Source organism: Berkeleyomyces rouxiae (genome assembly GCF_048999995.1).
Source record: "Berkeleyomyces rouxiae strain 22BRR77 chromosome Unknown BrBRR77_ptg000001l, whole genome shotgun sequence".
In the NCBI taxonomy this organism is placed as follows: Eukaryota; Fungi; Ascomycota; class Sordariomycetes; order Microascales; family Ceratocystidaceae; genus Berkeleyomyces; species Berkeleyomyces rouxiae.
The window spans coordinates 598424-615931 of NW_027396491.1; the positions used below are offsets into that span (position 1 = coordinate 598424).

General features: G+C 51.2%; 5 protein-coding genes across 5 annotated transcripts; 3 read left to right on the plus strand and 2 right to left on the minus strand.

Annotated features, from left to right (window-relative positions):
- Positions 1-874: 874 nt before the first annotated feature.
- Positions 875-2866, plus strand: BROUX77_000182 (uncharacterized protein; the record flags this gene model as incomplete). The annotated part of the gene is made up of 7 exons (XM_073746290.1): positions 875-1671; positions 1733-1823; positions 1877-1966; positions 2022-2113; positions 2174-2461; positions 2519-2593; positions 2737-2866. 7 exons carry the CDS (start codon positions 875-877, stop codon positions 2864-2866), a joined length of 1563 nt encoding a protein of 520 aa, XP_073608419.1.
- Positions 2867-7215: 4349 nt separating this feature from the next.
- On the plus strand, positions 7216-8047 carry BROUX77_000183 (uncharacterized protein; the record flags this gene model as incomplete). The annotated part of the gene is made up of 2 exons (XM_073746301.1): positions 7216-7471; positions 7548-8047. 2 exons carry the CDS (start codon positions 7216-7218, stop codon positions 8045-8047), a joined length of 756 nt encoding a protein of 251 aa, XP_073608420.1.
- Positions 8048-10410: 2363 nt separating this feature from the next.
- On the minus strand, positions 10411-11891 carry BROUX77_000184 (uncharacterized protein; the record flags this gene model as incomplete). The annotated part of the gene is made up of 2 exons (XM_073746312.1): positions 10411-11245; positions 11323-11891. 2 exons carry the CDS (start codon positions 11889-11891, stop codon positions 10411-10413), a joined length of 1404 nt encoding a protein of 467 aa, XP_073608421.1.
- Positions 11892-13521: 1630 nt separating this feature from the next.
- Positions 13522-15982, plus strand: BROUX77_000185 (uncharacterized protein; the record flags this gene model as incomplete). The annotated part of the gene is made up of 5 exons (XM_073746323.1): positions 13522-13530; positions 13604-14761; positions 14814-15180; positions 15245-15625; positions 15846-15982. The coding sequence occupies 5 exons, from the start codon at positions 13522-13524 to the stop codon at positions 15980-15982; spliced, it is 2052 nt and encodes a 683-aa protein (XP_073608422.1).
- Positions 15983-16648: 666 nt separating this feature from the next.
- Positions 16649-17353, minus strand: BROUX77_000186 (uncharacterized protein; the record flags this gene model as incomplete). The annotated part of the gene is made up of 1 exon (XM_073746334.1): positions 16649-17353. One exon carries the CDS (start codon positions 17351-17353, stop codon positions 16649-16651), a length of 705 nt encoding a protein of 234 aa, XP_073608423.1.
- Between the last annotated feature and the right edge of the window lie 155 nt (positions 17354-17508).

Sequence of the window (17508 nt, forward strand, 5' to 3'; positions counted from 1 at the left end):
CCAGCAGTTTTCCTGCCAAGCTCCATCAGACTCTATCTCTTCTTTCCTTTCTCCCACGCGGTTCTCCAAAGACAAACTACACTAACAGTTTGTTTCTAGCAACTGCATTCTTCTTCAGTATAACTTTTCTCTTCACGCTTCTCTACATTCGAAGTTCCTTCCTCATCCTAAGACGTTACTATCATCATTGCTACGCAGTATCTTACTCTTACGATCCTGGCTTCGCACATTGACTTTCCATGTGAGTTATTACTACCAGAGCCATGTCCTACACTCATTCCCTTATATACGCAAACTCCGTCTCAGCTGTGAATCATCGAATGTCAATTTCACTTGCTATTTATTATTGACAAACTTTCTCTTGCTACTTCAAAGACTCCTCATCGGTTACCTTCATCGTGTCGAGTAACTGCTACTAAATACCTAGACAACAAACACCTAATCTTACAAAGTTGGCAAGAACGTACGTACACATTTTCTCTCGCACTTTCTTCTATCAAGAATACAAATGCCCTTTCCCTTCTTATTAAAGGTCTCCCGCCCTCTTATTCTCTCCTCATTTTCCTCCCATGATTCTTTTTTTCTTTTCTCTCTTCCTCTTTTCTTCGATAGCATTTCCAAACTGTTCATTTCACCTTCTACTTTCACACTATTCTCCTGCGCCTAGCGCTCTCTACCCTCATTTCCATCTTACCTGTCCCTCTTCTAAAGTGCCTAGAAATATATAGGTTGCTTTTACCTTTACTTCACGGTAGTAGTCCATTCCATCTAGATACCTGTCGCTATCATTCCGGCTTTCCAGGTTAGTTTCTCAAGATTTATTACGGCGGCTATTTCTCAATACTAACATTGATCTCACAGTTTGTTGGAGTTCATGTATCATTCCCACAACAGAACCATGTCGGAGAACCAAGCTACTTCATATGGCCACGGCCATCCTGGTTCTCAATACCACTCTGATCCTATCAACAACGTTGTTGGACAGATGGGTGCTTTGAACATCGGGACTGGTCTTCCTGGTCACATGTATCCCGCCGCCAACCCTTCGTTTGTCTACCTACAGGATGGTCACCTGTATGGTATTCAGCATCCCAATGGCATGCCTCAAGCTCTCATGGATCACCACTATCCCTCGTACCCCTCCGTCCCTATGCCCCATGGCGCTATCCCCTACCCTGCTATGATGCCCTACACCCCTTCTCGTGCTCCTGGAGGTCGTGTTGATCGGGATGTCCCCGGCCTTGAAGAAGGTCGTCGTTCTTCTTACTCGACTAATGAGTCAACCCCGGCTACTCCATTCTATGGCACAAATCGTGAGAATGTTACCATTATGGGTGTTGATCGCTCGACTTACAATACGCCCTCTCCACACAATGGAGCCGGCATGCTTGGCAAGCATCAGGCTGCTGGAATGTCGGACTCTGTTATTGATGGTTTGCTTGAAAAGGAGCCCGCTATTCCCAAGGCCGTCCCAGCCCTGTTCACTCCTCAGAGCCATATCAAGTCGCTGGAGCAGAGTCTGGAGAACCGCATTCCTGGTAACCGCAATGTCTACATCCGTGGACTTCATCCTACCACTGACGATGAACTCCTTCTGAAGTATGCTGAGCGTTTTGGCAAAGTTGAAACCTCCAAGGCCATCATTGATGCTGCAACTGGTGCTTGCAAAGGGTAAGTCGCCATCTATATTACAATTCCTAAAATTTCGATCCTCGACTAACACGCCGTCTAGTTTTGGCTTCGCCAAGTTCTGCGAGGTAGCTGATTCGGAGCGCTGCATCCGTGGTTTCTTTCGCCTTGGCTATGAAATTGGCTTTGCTCGGGTTTGTCTACACCATATTTACCCTAGTCGAAGCTATTTTCTAACTCTCAGTAGGAGTCTTTCAATTCACGTTTGAAGGCCGAGGGAGATGATAACTCTGCCAACCTGTACATCTCTAACCTTCCTCGTCACTTTACCGAAACTGTAAGTCTTGGTTACTCGCATACTTGCTCATTGTAAGTACTAATACTAGATGTAGGAGCTCTCCGCCGTCTTCCGTGGCTACACTATCATGTCGTCGAAGATTCTTCGCGACTCTATGGGCAACAGCCGTGGGGTTGGCTTTGCTCGGTAAGGCTGGCTGTTTTTGACCATAATACCACTTGAAGTAAGACTAACACACTGACGCAGTTTTGAGAGCCGCGATATTTGCGATGAAATCATTCGCCAGTTCAACGGTCACACTCTGGTTGATCGTGACGGCAACACTTCTCTAATCATGAACATTCGTTATGCCGATACGCCTGCTCAGAAAGAATTGAAGCGCGTCACCGCCGAACGTCGTCAGTTCCGTACCAACGAATACAACCTCGGCGCTTATGGCACCCCTCATGTCGGCACACCCGGAGCTCCTGGTAGCTCGTTCACCATTGCTCCCAGCTACCGTCGTCCCAACCCTCCCTCTTCGACCAACTTCAGGTATGTCTTCTATCTTTCTCGGTACATTCATAACGATTCTCAACTAACCATTAATAGTGGTGTTTACTCCATCACCACCGAGTCGGGCCAGGGCGCTACCGGTACCGATCGTATCCGCTCTGCTCGCCGTCAGTACGTTGAATACCACTCTAATACCACTCTTCTTTAAAATGTGCCAACAAGGCTCAGTGTATTCTATATTTTGATGATATTTTCTTGGCATCTCAACACGATGACTCCGGTTTCATAAACAGTTACTGATATAGGCTTTCTAGCTCCGATTGTGCCGCCGTTCTGTCGACCCCATCACCCACTGGTAATAAGGATGTGGCTCTCTTTGCTAAGCGTACCACTGCTTCCATTGACAGCGTCCAGTCATCGCCTATCAAGGAGCCCTTGAACTAAGGTATCCATCAAGCTTGTTAGAAAAGGAAGAAAAAAGTTCGCCAGAAGTCAATAGAAAGCGAATGACACATCTTTCACTGCTGGATGCATTTTCTGATCAATAGATCTACGTGGTTGTTCCTGTTATCTGTTATTCGGTGTATCGCTTTCTTTATCTTCTGTCGTTTTCATCGTTATTGCAAGTTTGAGGTGGTGTCTTTTGTGGCTCTTCGCATCCCTTGCAGAAGAATGATGCCAACTGGAAAGTTGTAAGTTACGCGTCTTGTCTTATTGATGCCACGCCCGTAAAAGTAGAACATAAAAAGAGGGGGAGGAGTTTGCCAATAGCAAACGGAGGCTTGAAGTGGCGATTGATTTTTATGACAAGGGCTACGAGAGATTGACGAACAAAAGACTTTGGCATGTATTAAGCAGTGTATCTTATCAGTTAAATGGCAAGATCCGATCTGAGTAGCAATTTTATTGGATATTGAAATTTTTCAGTGTTTGTTTGGAGGAGTGGAATGAGAACATTGATAGCCATTTGTACTAGTAGTGCTTGTGTTACATTGAGGTTTGGAGGGAGACGAGGTGACATAGTGCAGAGACAGAGACCGGCAGACAGTCGGCGAAACTTTGACAGATGAAAGGAGGGAGAGAAAGGGACAGAAGGAGAGATGATAACAGGAAGAAAACAAGGCGCAAAGCAAAGTGGCAAGGGGCGGTAAATTGACAACAACGGTCTGAAACAAGGTTTTGTTTTCCAGGGTGACCCAGAGAGAGGAAGATTTCTTTAAATGACGATGAGGTGTCGTTGTGAGTGAGGAAAGCAGGTGGGCGTTCAAGTGCGTGTGTACCAGGCAGATTGAGCTAAAACATTAAACAATGAATGATTGCGGTGCCAGGTGGGAGAGGGAAATTAATGACATGTGTATGTAAGTAGTGGTACGCGGTACGGTGGTCAGTGTGCAGTTTCCCAGAAACAAAGTTTAAGGGCTATCTTGTGTCAAAATGGTGTGTGTAGTTGAGTAGGTAGTTAGTGATGGGTGCAAGGGTTTGAGGGTTAGCATTGGGGGGGGGATATGGGGTCTGGGGCAGAACATTGATCTCCCGGGTGTCAATGGGGAGAGGGGGGAAATGGGCAGAAACCTTTGTACAAGTTGAAAGGAAGAAGAGAAGAGAAGAATGAACAGTAGAGACACAGAGGATTGGGGATGTTATGATGCGCACGCAGTAATGTTGTATTGAATTTTGGGGGGGGGGGGGGGGGGGGGGGGGAAAGAAGAAGAAGGTTAGTGTGTTAGTTGGCTAGTACGAGGAAGGATAGGATTGGTGTAGCATAGCAACAAGACAAGGAGAACAGGGTTATTGAGGCGGATGAGCGGGATTTGAAGAAGAAGCAAAGGAAGAAACATGTGCAAGGTTGAGACAAAAAAAAGCAAAGAAAAGACAACGAATCCCAGGAGGAGGTTTTTTATTCTTCTTTTTTTTCCAGGCCATGCCAAGAAGAAAATTTGATTTGAACTCGTTTGGTTGGGCAGCGTCTAGGGGTGGTACATTGTGTGGTTGCGTGTGTGACCCTTCGTGAAGGGGGCAAAGGAAGAACAGGAACAGGCAGGGGAAACGTGGTAGTGATTGGTCTCATGGGCTCAAGGGAAACAAAGGATCAGCAGAAGGAAGGGGAGAGGGCAGAGAGGGTGGAGTGGACAAGGCGGCAGATACAGAAAAGTTGTAGGCAGGTTGTGTGGAGGGGGGGGGGTTTAGTGGTTGTTGGTTATGCATACAAGACGCAAGTAACTAGGTATAGTTGCGCTTTGTGTGGACAATAACAATCCATTCAAGAAGCGCCGGGCCAATGAATAAGAGGGCTGGAAGAGTCGAGATGGAAGGCTGGAAAGACGCGGGTTGTGTTGGACATGGCTGCAGGAATAGATTCCTTTTGGGTGGGCGGAGACGCACACGTGTGTGTACATGTATGTATTTGCATTTTGCTGGATAAGTGGTTATAGTTGGGTTCTCCGGTCTGTTCCTTTGCAAGTCTTCACCGCCCCGGAACGGCGGGGAGAGGGACTCACGATGCAGAGGAGAAGGGGAGACAGGGTGACATGAGTGAAGTCAAGTTGAAGGTCACGACCGGGGGCCGAGTGAGACCCTGTAGCGCGGTAATAGCACAAACATGGCGTAGCTGTATCTACTTAGTGTAATGAGGAGAGTTAATGGGTGACGACAGCAAGCGGTGATGTTGGAGAGAGCTGTAGCTACGGTGTGGAATTGCAATTACATAACTGACTAATACGGATTGGATGTGAATCGGAAAAGTTAAAGCCGGGCTGGCAGGTGTCATGGAAGAGGATCTCAAGGTGGGTGAGAAGGAGAGAAAGGATTGGGGATGAGGATTAGGGGAGCAGAGGAAAGAAATGAGAAGAGGAGGGGGGGCGGGTGGATTTCTTTCTTTCTTTTTCTTTTTTTGTTTTTTTCTTCTGTTCTTTTCCTTTCACTTTGGTGGTAGAGAGGTGCACAGACGGTCCAGCCACAACAGGCCTTTCAAAGACAGAGAGCGAGAGAGAGAGAGAGATACTGGTATGCTTGTAGTTTGGCCATACAAAAAAAAGAAAAAAAAAACACTCACGATGGTCAACAAAGTCGTGCATGACAAACGCTATAATAAAGTTTTCTGGTTTTAAAGGTCTTGCCGCAGTCCAAAAAAAGAAAAAAAACATGCAAAAAACAGCACACTAGAGAAGATTCTACGCATTTTTTTTTTTCTATTTTTTGCTACCATGGTGGTGGTGGCGTTTATGCAAGTGTTTCTTGGTCTTGGTCTTGGTCGGCGATGAATGGCTTTTTTAGTGGTGTCTTGACTTTACGCCAAGACCAGCAACAATAAACAGGCGAGACCAGAGGGCAGAAAAAGAAGAAGAAGCAGAGAGTCTTGGGAGAGAATTCAAGCCTCCGATCTCAGCCAATCAAGCGCTCTTCGGTGAGGCGCAGGGCCCTTGATCGCTGGCTGTCAAAGTGAGGAATCAAGGCAGCGAGGTTTTTTTTTCTCTTTTTTTATTTTGTTTTTTTCTTTTCGCGCCTCTTGCTGGGCCGCCGCTGCTTTCTGGCGCATGGTGTGATGAAAACCAAATCTATTTTCAACGACCCCAGAACGAGACCCTGAGGCTATCGACTCGGCGACAGTCGTTCATTCTCTCCAGCTCCCAGCGCCCATCTCAAAAAGTAATAATCAAGGACAGCCACTAAACCCAGAACCGGCTTAGTGGCCAGGGGCCACCAGCCAGACTTGGATGTAATAGGGCCATGGGAGCAAAGTCTAAAAGGCATGGATTGTCTCAAGTTTAATTTCGATGATGCTGTGAAGAGGGGGGGGGGGGGGGACTAATACAGTTCCATGATAGCAGCTTTGGGCTGACGAAGAGTTGACGATACTCAAAGACACCGGGTGACAGCCACGGGAGACAAGTGACGGCGGGCGATATTTGTGCTGGCGCTGGCGCTGGAGCCACTGTCCACCACGGGAAAGACAACGGGCACAGCGATATGGGGCAGAAGACTCTGAGACAGACAGCGGCCGAGCACAGATCGTAGGCCAGCACGAGCCTGTCTGTAAGTGCAGACGAGGAGGAGGGGACAGGGCCTCTTGGGGGTGGACGCGTCTGCTTTCCTGTGCTGGAGAGCGTCTGCGAGTGATCTCTCTCTCTCTCTCTCTCTCTTCAGGCGCTGGCTGTTCTGGCCTGTCCTCCGTTCACAGCCCTGTCCCTGTCACCTCGCCAGGATCACCACCCATGCAGACCATGGCGGTCCAGTTGTGTTTGTCTCCTTTCCCTCTGTCTCTCTCTGTGTGTGCTTGTGCCTCTCTCGCTTAATCACCACCACCGCTACGCTGAGGGTCCCTCTGCTCTTCTTCCTCCTCTGCTCTGGCCGCTGTTCCTTGCCCTGGGTCCCTGGCCTGGTCTGGTCTGGCTGCCCGCCAAGCTTGCCGTATATTGCAACTTACACACTCCCCCCTGGCTCTGTTTCCAAATCCATCTTATTTTCCGACGGCCCTTTGCTCTGCCTTTTATCATGCTCACATGTGGCCCATTGTGCCGCTGACTCTCTTTCTCTCTCTTGCTCTCTTGCTTTAATATCTCCAGCTTTCCGGCGAAGCGAGCGTTTCCAACTTCCTGTTCTCTTCTTCTGTTTCGCGTTACGGCGTTTTTTTTCTTCGTTTTTGCTAGCAATCTCTTTTTGCTGTCCATTCTTTACAAACTCCCGCAAACTCGCTTCTCTCGCTCTCACTCTCACACTCTCTTGTGTCCGTCGTTTCTTTTTCTTCTTCTTCACACACACAGACAACTCGTAAACTCACCCACTCACCCGACAACATGCGTGTTTCCACTCTCGTCCTCGCCCTTGTGGCCTCCGTCTCGGCCACCGAGTTCACCAGAATGTCCTACCCCCAGGGTCTTCTGCGCCGCGATGCCTCCGGCTACGAGCCCGAAGTCACCTCGTGCGGCAAGGGCACCACCTGCGCCGAAGCCTGCGGTGCCGGCTACCAGACCTGCTCCTCCTCCGACAAGAAGAGCCACTGCTACAACCCGGCTGCCGGCGAGACCTGCTGCGCCTACTCTGGCGGCGGTAGTAAGTCCACCCAACCCACCGCACAACAACTCGCCCTGCCGCGTGCTTATACTGACTGACATCTCCCTGCAATCAGGCTCTTGCGAAGACAACTACTTCTGCTCCCACAACACCGCCAACGCCACCGCCGCCGTCTGCTGCGCTCATGGCGGCACGCTGGAAGACTGCGCTGCCAAGAACAACCTGGCCGCCGGTGCTCTCGCGGCTGACCCTCCGGTTTCTACCACCACCACCTCTACTTCCACCACCACGTCGACTACTAAGTCTACTACCTCGTCTGTCATCCTGACCACCGCGGTCTACGCCGCCCCCAACACCACCACCAGCGTCCCCCTGTCCACTGGCCTGTACACAGCCCCGACCGCCAGCTCCGGCCTGCCCGTCGCCTCCGCCAACGGCACCGCCTACACTGCCACTGCCGTGCCCAGCACCCCCGTCTACGTCCCCGGCGCCGCCACCGGATCTCTGAGCCTGCCGAACAAGCCCACCAACTCTGTCATCACCAGCTCCGGCACCACTGCCGCTCCCATTGCCGCTCTGGCCCTGGTTGCCGGTGCCTTTGCTGCCTTCTTCTAAGCGAGCCACTTGGAAATAACACAACGTAGAAGAGGGAGAAAATACAGACCTTGATTTTTTTTTGGGCAGGGACCTGTCCTGTTGGTTTACCTTGTTGTGCTTCAAATAGGTCCCGGGAACAACTGCTAGAATAGTCTCATCTATTACTTGTTATCCTTGTCATCTATTCGCCGCCCACCTTGCAAGTCTCCATGGAAAACCTGTCCAGATCAAAATTCTTGTCTGTTCTGTCTTGTCCCTCTTTAGCTTTGTTTTGTTCATGACCAGGAGACTCGGTGGGGAAGCCAGTCACGTCTCATGGACTACTACAATCACACTCTTCGATTCTCTTTTTCTCCCAGCCTTCTCTTCCCCCACACCTTTCCACTGCCCTATTACTCTTATTCTTCCGGCAAAATCTCTTTGTCGCCGCTGTTTTCTCCGGGCCGCGTTATCATATTCTGGAGCATGGGTCTACACTCATGTCGTATTGTCTCTTTTTTAGCTCTTCTGCTATCATCTGCCAGGCTGATCCAGGGGCGTAATTCATGGGCCACATCGTCTTGAGGCTCCGCTCTAACCGCGCGCGCGCTTCACTTTGATCTCAACTGTCTATTTTCTTTCCTGCATATACCCGTTCTTCTTCTTGATCCGTTTACCAGCTGCAGTTTTCCCTCCTTTTTTTGTCTTCCATAATTGTCGCTGTTAGTTCCCTCTTTACCACGAATTTACTCGTATGAATCCAATATTATGAATGTGATGTAATGTACTTTTTATTGCCCTCCTTTTTCTTTTCTCTCAAAACCTTTGGTCTTCGCCTGTCGTTGATATTGTGATGTCGAGAAACAACAAAACGCCCTGTCGTGTTCGTTTCTATGCACTGACTGCTCTGCTTCTGCTTCGTGTGCCGGGCTCGTCACACGACACAAAATGAAATCCAAATCTCCTGTCTCGGGTGCCGGCTTGAGGCTCGAGTTGCCCGTTACCTGAGCATACAAGTGGCTTGCTTTGTGCCACATGGGAGGCGCCTTGAGCTGAGACTAGACCGGCACCTGTCTGAGCTGTGTTAGACACCTAGACACACTGGCTATGTACTCGGATTCATGTATTCATCAAGACTTGGGTCGTGGGCTTCATCGTTCACGCCACTGTGATGGACAAGTAGTCAAGTATGCCTTTCTTGCCGCGAATCAGCCGCTTCTCCGGCACTTGGTTTGGGCCTACTCCGAGATCCATGGCATCTATTTAGCATAACCAGAACAAGTGGTCATGTATCAAAGCCAACACGCCAGAAAAGCGATTTTCTTTTCTCCCATCATCTGCTTCGCCTGACTCACAATTGCCGCCATCCATCCTCGTCCACAGTCTTCGCCCCTCGCCTCGCCACCCCCGCCCCCGAACTGGTGCCACCCGCCTACTCTGCCACTAAGATGCCATGCGGCTGCGGGTGTGTCCTGCGTTATATTTGTGATACGGACGTACTCCAATGCAGGTAGTAGTGTTCCTGTCCGTATTTTCGTGGGGGCGTGATATTGGGTATATCTTTAGGGTTGAATGGGGTTGTAAAGTTTCACAAAAGCTTTCGTGTTACAAAGGTCAAGTTGACAACGTGACTACAGCTACAACCTCAGTCAACAGCAAGATTGTGCCAAATCTTCTAGATTTCGGATTACAATTCAGATTTCGCAAGCTAAACTAGTTCTTCCCAGAGACAATACCAACTTTTCTTTATCACAAGTTTAACCCACAGGCCAAGCACACAAACATCAAGAGGAAGTACTTGATACAAAGTACCACCGAGATTGAACAAGGCAGAGAGAGAGAGAGAGAGAGAGAGGAAGAGCCAGCACGACACATACCCAATAAAAGAGCAATAATCAAAAGAGAAGTAAGAAAACATTTTCCATCATAACTAATAAAAAAAAAGAAACAAAAAGGACATCAAGAGACAAGAAATATATAACCAAAGGGGGGAAGACGGATGACATCACGTGTTGGAAAAAAGAAACAATAGCAAAAACAACAACAACGTTTTGTAGAAGTGGGAAGAGCAATCTACAGTGCGCAAGGAGAAGAGCAAGTGAACGCGTAAACGTAGAGGAAGACGAGAACAAAGCAAAACCAAGTATCAGTGAGATTGGAAGATGACCACAAAAAGTAGAAAAGACTGACTGACTGACTACCCGTGGTGCAATTCCAAAACAGAACAACAAAGAAAGCTTTTTTAGTATGAAGGAGAGATGTGAAAAAAAGAAAAGAGGAGGAGAGGGAGAGAAAAAAAAAAGGATATCAAAGGGATTCTTTGTCAAGTTTTGTTCAAATTGTTTTTTCTTGTTTGAAAAAAAAGCTCATTCTTTTTTGTTCTTCTTTACATGCTCACAGGCTTAGTCGTCGTTCTCACTCCGTTCCTTAGGCTCCCTCGACTGCTTGTGATCACGAGGACCGCGGGACTTGTTATCACGGCTGTTGCTGGTGTTGTTGTTGTTTTGTCTCCGGTCACCGCCACGGCCACCCTTGCCGCTCTTGTCGTTGTCGACGTTGCCGGCGGCGGTAGCAGCCAGCTTGTTCTCGAGCTCCTGGGCCTCGCGCTCCTGCTGGGCCTTGAGGTCGATGCGGGCCTGGATCAGGTTGTCCAGAACGGAACGCAGCGTGGTCTTCCATTGGTCGACGCGCGTCGACAGTTCGCGCCATTGCCGGATACTGAATACTCTGAAGGTAACCTTGTGCACCAGGAAGACGCTCTTTTGCTGAGACAGCTTGCCCTCGACAAGACCGACACGGATGGCATCAATGGTCCACAGCTCAACCTCGTCGTCGGGAATCTGCAGCGCCTTGACAATGGCCGAGTAGGGGATCTCGCGGTTGGGCGTAGCGGCAGCCAGACTGGAGAAAGACAGCAGACGGATCTTGCGGTGTAGGATTTGGGTGTCAAGGGCCTCGCTCTCGAGGAAGCCCTTGTGCTCGTCGTTGAAGTCGTTGTAGTCCTCCAGGTCCTGCTCAGCAAAGATCTCGAGCAACTGGGCATAGGCGGGGTGAGAGTCGCTCAGGGACTGCACGGCGGGAATGCTGCGCAGCTCTTGGAACAGGAAGTGGGTGTTGGACAGGAGGGCGGCCTTGACGGCAGAAAGAGCCAGGCGCTGGGCAGGCTCGGAGGCGAGCTCCTCGTTGGAGTCGGGGTTGAAGGTACGCATAGCCTTGAGGACGTACTGGAAGCTCTCTCTGTAAAGAAAGAAGGGGTAAGGGGAGACAGATTAGCAAAACGAATATGTTAAGGATATAAGTAGGGTCCGACATACTCATCGTGGCCGGCCTCCTTGGCAACCTCGGCGGTCTCTTCGTAAACCTGGCGCTGCTGCTCGCCGGTCAGACCCCAGTCCTGGATCCAGGCAGGCAGGAACTCAAGGTAGGGGCGCAGGTTCTCCCACATGCCGCCCTGCTTGAGGTACTTGAGGATCTCAATCAGAACACGGAAGCGCACGGGGTTGGAGGCGGGCAGCAGGTTGAAGATGGTGGTCAGGGCATTCAGGCTCAGGCCGACACCGTTGATGGAGTTGGCAACGGGCTTGGAGAAAGCGCTGCAGAGGGTGGGGAGGTGCTTCTTGGGGTCGGCCGACTGGAAGACGAGGTAGATCATGAGGTTGGCGGCGGCGGTGAAGTTGCTTTCGGGGACGGAGGTGAGCGAAGAGGAAGCCTTGACCAGCTTGGCCAGAACATCCTCGGTGGCCTTGTTGTCGACAAGGGGCTTGACTTCATCGGCGATACGGAGGAAGTCGGCCATCTCGAGGGCAAGCTCCTCAAAGGAACCCTCGACAAAGACGAGCGATGCGGCCTCGGAGGGCTTCTGGAGTTGAGCGACAGCAGCCATGATTGCGACGGGGGGTGGTCGATGTGGTGTGGGGGTGGGGAGGAGGAGGAGAAGGTGGAGGAGAGGGGGATGTTAAAAGAAATTAAAAAAAAAAAAGATTCAAAAATCAATGAATCCAAGATCGGCCGTCGGTGGAGAAGAACAAAAGAACAAGCGGGGAGTTCTCGGTCGTGGCGGTCGAAGGACAAGGGCGATGACGAGAAGGGCAAAAGAACGGACTCAATGGGCTTTGGCGAGGGTCGCCGGCGGAGCATCTGTGAAAATATATTTCTGTGCAATGGAGGGGCATTTTTTGTGGGGCCCGGTTGGGCAAAGTTTTAGGGTGCCGTCGGGTGATTGTCGGATGAGTCTGGATTGAAAACGTGGGGAGGGTTAGACGATCTAACAAGCTTGGACTAGGGTCTGGCTAGACGTATGTGCATAAGTAAGACGTGGGATGGGCTAACTTGGAAGTTCAGCAACGTGTAGGTTTCTGGGTATGGCTTGGATTGTGGCGGCCTATGGCGTTGCACAAGGTCTGTACTATCAGTCTTCAGCTTAACTACGGACGGACGGTGTTGCTTCCGGGTGCTTGTCAGTTGCAGGTTGGCGCTTATATGGCGATGGGATGGAAGAGGTGTCTGGGCGAGCGAGTTTAATCTGCGGTTGGCCGCATGTGCAAGGGATGAGGGCGGGACTAAAAGCAACTTGGTTGGATACAGGCAACAGTTGATGTACAAGTAACAAGTGAATAGTTGGCTATTTGCACCGTTGGTCCTTGTGTTTACCATGCTACGGTACGCCTTGATCTTGTACACGGTACTTAACCGCTTCTCACAATCAATGCGTAGGGAGCTTGGGCCAAGTTGCAGACACGCAGTCAACCCGACCGGTCACCACCACGGTGCAACGCTCCCTCTCGGCGTTGTCCATCTCAGACAAGCCAACGCCGTTGACGGGCTGCTTGACACTGAATTCTCGTATAGCCAATCAACCCATCAAACCCATATAGTCCTGTATCCGAGCACAATGTTCCTGTTCCTGCCTGTTCCTGGGGTTCTCCTCCGACCCCATGCATGTAATCTATGTAATATGCATACACACAACACAATAAGCAACTGCCTGCTGTTTTGTTGTTGGTCTGGAAAAACAACGGCTGCGGCGAAATTCCGTGCGCAATTGCTCGGCTCAGTCTCCAGAAACGCAGCGCAACTGCTTCGTCTGGTAATCACACTTTCCGCATCTGCACCGGGGGCTCCTGCCGTGCCTCTGGCTCTCTCGCTAGATGCATAACTATCCTTTCTTTCTTTACCCTGGCCGTGTTCTTCTCTTCTGTAGATTCTCATTTCCTCCTTGAAATCTCCTCTTTGTCATCCTCTTTTCACCGGTTTCCTGCCTGTCACTCAAATCGCAACTCAATTGGCAAGCGAACCTTAGCGCGTGTTTTTGTTAGGGACTGGGACGGGACCCTTCCCTTGTCTCCCTTGTCTTGGTCTTTTCCAAGAACCATTGGCCTCCTCTTTTCTGCTGCTCTCCCTCTGATATTGCATCCTCCATTTGAGCTTGAACCTTAGCACCAACAGTTGTCGTCGCAGCTCGCCATTCTTGCTCACCAGCTTTATTGCCCGCCTTTATTGCCCGCCGGCCCACCATGCCGCCCGTAAGCTAACCAAATGCGCACACATAAGCGTACGTGCATCAAAAGATGACTTGCGCTGACAATTCCCCTCCAGGCCCGCGAACCCTCTCCAGACGCCGGCACTCGGCGCCGCTCCCGGCGTATTGCTGCGAATTCCAGCCTGTCTTCGGCTGCCGGTGCTGTAGAATCTTCGGGTAGAATCACGAGGAATCGCCCTCAACCAAGGGCAAACCCCCGGAGGACCCACCGACAGCGCTCTCCTGTCTGCGACGAGCGCTATCTTGCGCCACCCAGAGAAGACGACTATAGCGACGACGCGACAACTCCGCCGATATACAGATATGACGATGACAACCCAGAGAACAGCAACTATGGCGATGGTCGCGGCTACAATAATGCTCATAATCCCCCCTCTTCGCCGCAAGACACCCAGCCGTTTTCACAATTTGTAGATCGCGTGAACCTGGTACTCAACGAAGCCGAGGAGCGCGAATTAGGTGTATGGGGATATTTGCTTATGCACCACGGTCACTCTCCGGCGTGCGTTACTCTTCAGCGCGAAATGCCCCGGCCAACCCCCGAACAGGAAGCCTTTGGTCTGACCGACAGACCAAGACACAAAGTGACCCAGGGCCGTTTTATTATTGGTCGTCGACGTCAAGAAACCGATCTTTGTATTGGAAATCCCGCGCTGTCCAACAGACACTGCATGCTCTTCCTGGAAAAAGGAGACAACGGCAGCGTCGTGCTGGAGGACCTGTCAACCAATGGAACCTTTGTCAACGACTGCATAGTTGGGCGCAATAACCGCAAAGTGCTGAGCAATGGTGACAAGATTGATCTGTGCCACCAAGCCGTCTTTACCTTCCAATACCCTCGCAGCTTCCAGACATCAGCCTTCCACTTGCAATACACTACTGGAAAGGCTCTTGGTGCTGGTCAATACGGAAAGGTGCACGTGTGCATTGAAAACAGCACCGGCATTCGATATGCAGTCAAGCTTTTCGATGCCGACCACACTAACCCTGTTCAGTTGAATACTCTGCGCCAGGAAATTGGAATGTTGATGACACTGGATCACCCCAAGCTTGTGCAAATCAAGGACAGCTTCCACGAGGACACTGGCATGTATATTGTACTCGAATACATTCCTGGCGGCGAGTTGTTCGACTTCATCATCAGGAAGGGCAGCTTGAGAGAAGCTGAAGCCCGGCGGCTGTTTAAGCAACTGTTTGATGGCATTAAATATCTGGTATGCTTCATATCGCAATACCAGACTAATAGAAAACTAACCTCTGGCTTAGCACGACCGGAACATTGTCCATCGCGACTTGAAGCCCGAAAACATTCTTCTCCAGGGTGAGGACATAGGGTCTGTCAAAATCGCCGACTTTGGCTTGGCTAAGATTGTCGGTGAGGATTCATTTGCGACTACTTTGTGTGGCACACCGGCCTATGTTGCTCCCGAGGTTCTGTCGTACAGTCCCGAGTACAACAAGGCCGTCGATGTGTGGTCGCTGGGCGTCATACTCTATGTCATTCTATGTGGATTTCCTCCTTTCTCTGATGAGCTTAGGACACGAGCTTTCCCCTATTCAATGACTGAGCAAATCATTCGAGGCGAGTACGAATTTCCATCGCCATATTGGGATCCTATCAGCGATAATGCTTGTAAGTTGAGGGCTCCTATATGTACTGCAAAACTCCATGCGAAAATACTAATTATACTGCAAAGGCCACCTCATCGAAAGCATGCTCCAAGTGAACCCTAAACATCGTTTCACCATCGACCAATGCCTTGCCCATCCCTGGATGGCGGCCGGTATAGATCCCGCTGATAGTACTCTCGGGCTGGTCGCGGGCGTTCAAGGCCTTCGCGTGCGCCGTGGCATGACTCGCCAACGGACGCTATTTGCCGATATGCTTACACAAGCACACCGTGTCGGTGATCCAGGGCGACCCACAGGACGACTAAACGCTCGCACGCGTGAAGCTCGTCCTGCAGATGGTCGTCGCCCCGAGGAATTTGTAGCCATGGGCGGCCACGGTGATCCGGTGCTGTATGACCGCGAGCCTGTGTTCTCGGAGGAGCTTGAGCGAGACATTGCGTCAACTGGTACAGGCCGAGACCGTGGGCCTCAGACAAGAAACACGCGGCAAACACGTGCGAGGGGAGAGAGAGACGGGGACCGGGAACGAGAGCGAGACCGTCGCGAGCGAGAGGTTGATTCTGTTCGGGATGATGGCAGACGACATGGCCACCGTGAGCGAAGAGAGGATCGGGAACGCGAGCGAAAGCGGGACCGGGAACGAGACCACGATACACCCGGTGATAGAGCCCGAGAGGATCGGCGAGCGAGGGAGAAAAGAGATGACCGGCGGGACAGAGAGGAGCGCCGCGAACGCGCTCCACGAGCACGCAGATGAGTCGGTAGATCGGTCTGCTGTGGTCGCGGCCCGTGGCATTTGTTAGTTTGTTGGATATCACGACTGTATGATTAACTTTGTAGTGGCAGATTTCTCGATTATATTTATTTCTTGGATAGGATTCTAATACAAGCACCGTCATCTCCGTGAAACACACTCAGGAACTCGATATGGTATATGTAAGAGAAAACAGACATGAGGGGGAGGAAGGATAAGCAGAAAAGAGAAAGAAAAAAAAACAAAACAAGGCGTCATGCAGGTCAAGAGCAGTCGTAAAGTATTATGACAAGTCCACAGGACTTTCTTCCACCGAAAGGGACAAAAGACTAAAAAATGGAGAAAGAAAAAAACAGAATGCATGAGGCATGAAGAATAAAAAGAAAAGAAAAAAAAAAGACTTGGGTGAATAGGAAGAAGAAGAATACACATCAGACTTGGAAGAAAGAAAAACACATTATTATGCCAGATAATTATAACACGAGCGTAGAAGCCAGAAAGAAGAAGAAGAAGAAAGCAAGGCAAAGGAAAGGGGAAAAAAAATTTACTTTCTCTCCTCGAGATAGATAAAGAAACAACGGCAATGTAACCCAGGGGAAGGGTGGGGGTATGCTGAGGCGATAATGTAAGACGCAAACAAGGAACAGATACACCAGACACAGCCCACCCGTCCGTCCGCCCGCCCGCCAGCACCCGGCTAGGAAGAGCCAGAAAGCTACTCCGACTCGGAAATCTGCCCGCGCACCAAGCACTTTGGCGGGCGTGGGGGTGGCGAGGGTGAGGACGAGGACGAGGACGAGGTCGGGGTCAACGCCGCCGCCGCGCCGGAGCCAAGCGGGGGTTGGGATCCGGCGCGTGGCAGCGACGGAGAACCAGGCCGGTGGAACATGTTGCGCAGATCGGTGTAGTCGTTTTCCGACAGCGAGGGCACCGCGAGGCGGGGATGGGCGAGTTGCGCGGCGTGTTGGGCCGGCGGGCGAGAGGACAAGTGGACGGGCGGGGGCGGGGGCGGGCGTTGTGGTGGTTGAGGAATGTGTTGGTGCGCCGGGGGGTGGGGGAGGATAGAGTCCATGGAGAGCGAGTCGCGGGCGTGCGGCGGGGGGGCGCAGTGCCGCGACGCTTGGCGCGTAGTGGCGTCTGGCTCGCTGCAGCGTTTGCGCCAAGGGCGCAGAATGGACGTGGCGGCGTTGGAGGCGCGGCGGGGGCGCGAGCGGCTGGCGGAGGTGAAGGAGGTGGTTTGCTGGGAGTTGGAGCGGCGGATGTGGGAGACCGGGGGGTGGGATCGGCCGTGGTGGTGGATGTGGTGGTACGGGGGGCCGGTGCTGGGGTAGGAGACTTGGTCTGGGCGGTTGTGTTGGAAGCTCCATGCGTCGCTATCGTGGTGGCATGAGTGGGCTTGCGGGTGGTTGCTGCCACTCATAGTCGGGCTTGGACCTTCATCCGGACCTAAGTCTAGTCCGGGTCCAAGCCCCAGGTCCAAGTCCAGGTCCATATCCAAACTCAGGCCGTGGTGATGCTGTCCTTCGTGATACTGACACAAGCACCTAGAGGGTAGCCGACCTAGCCGATTCACCC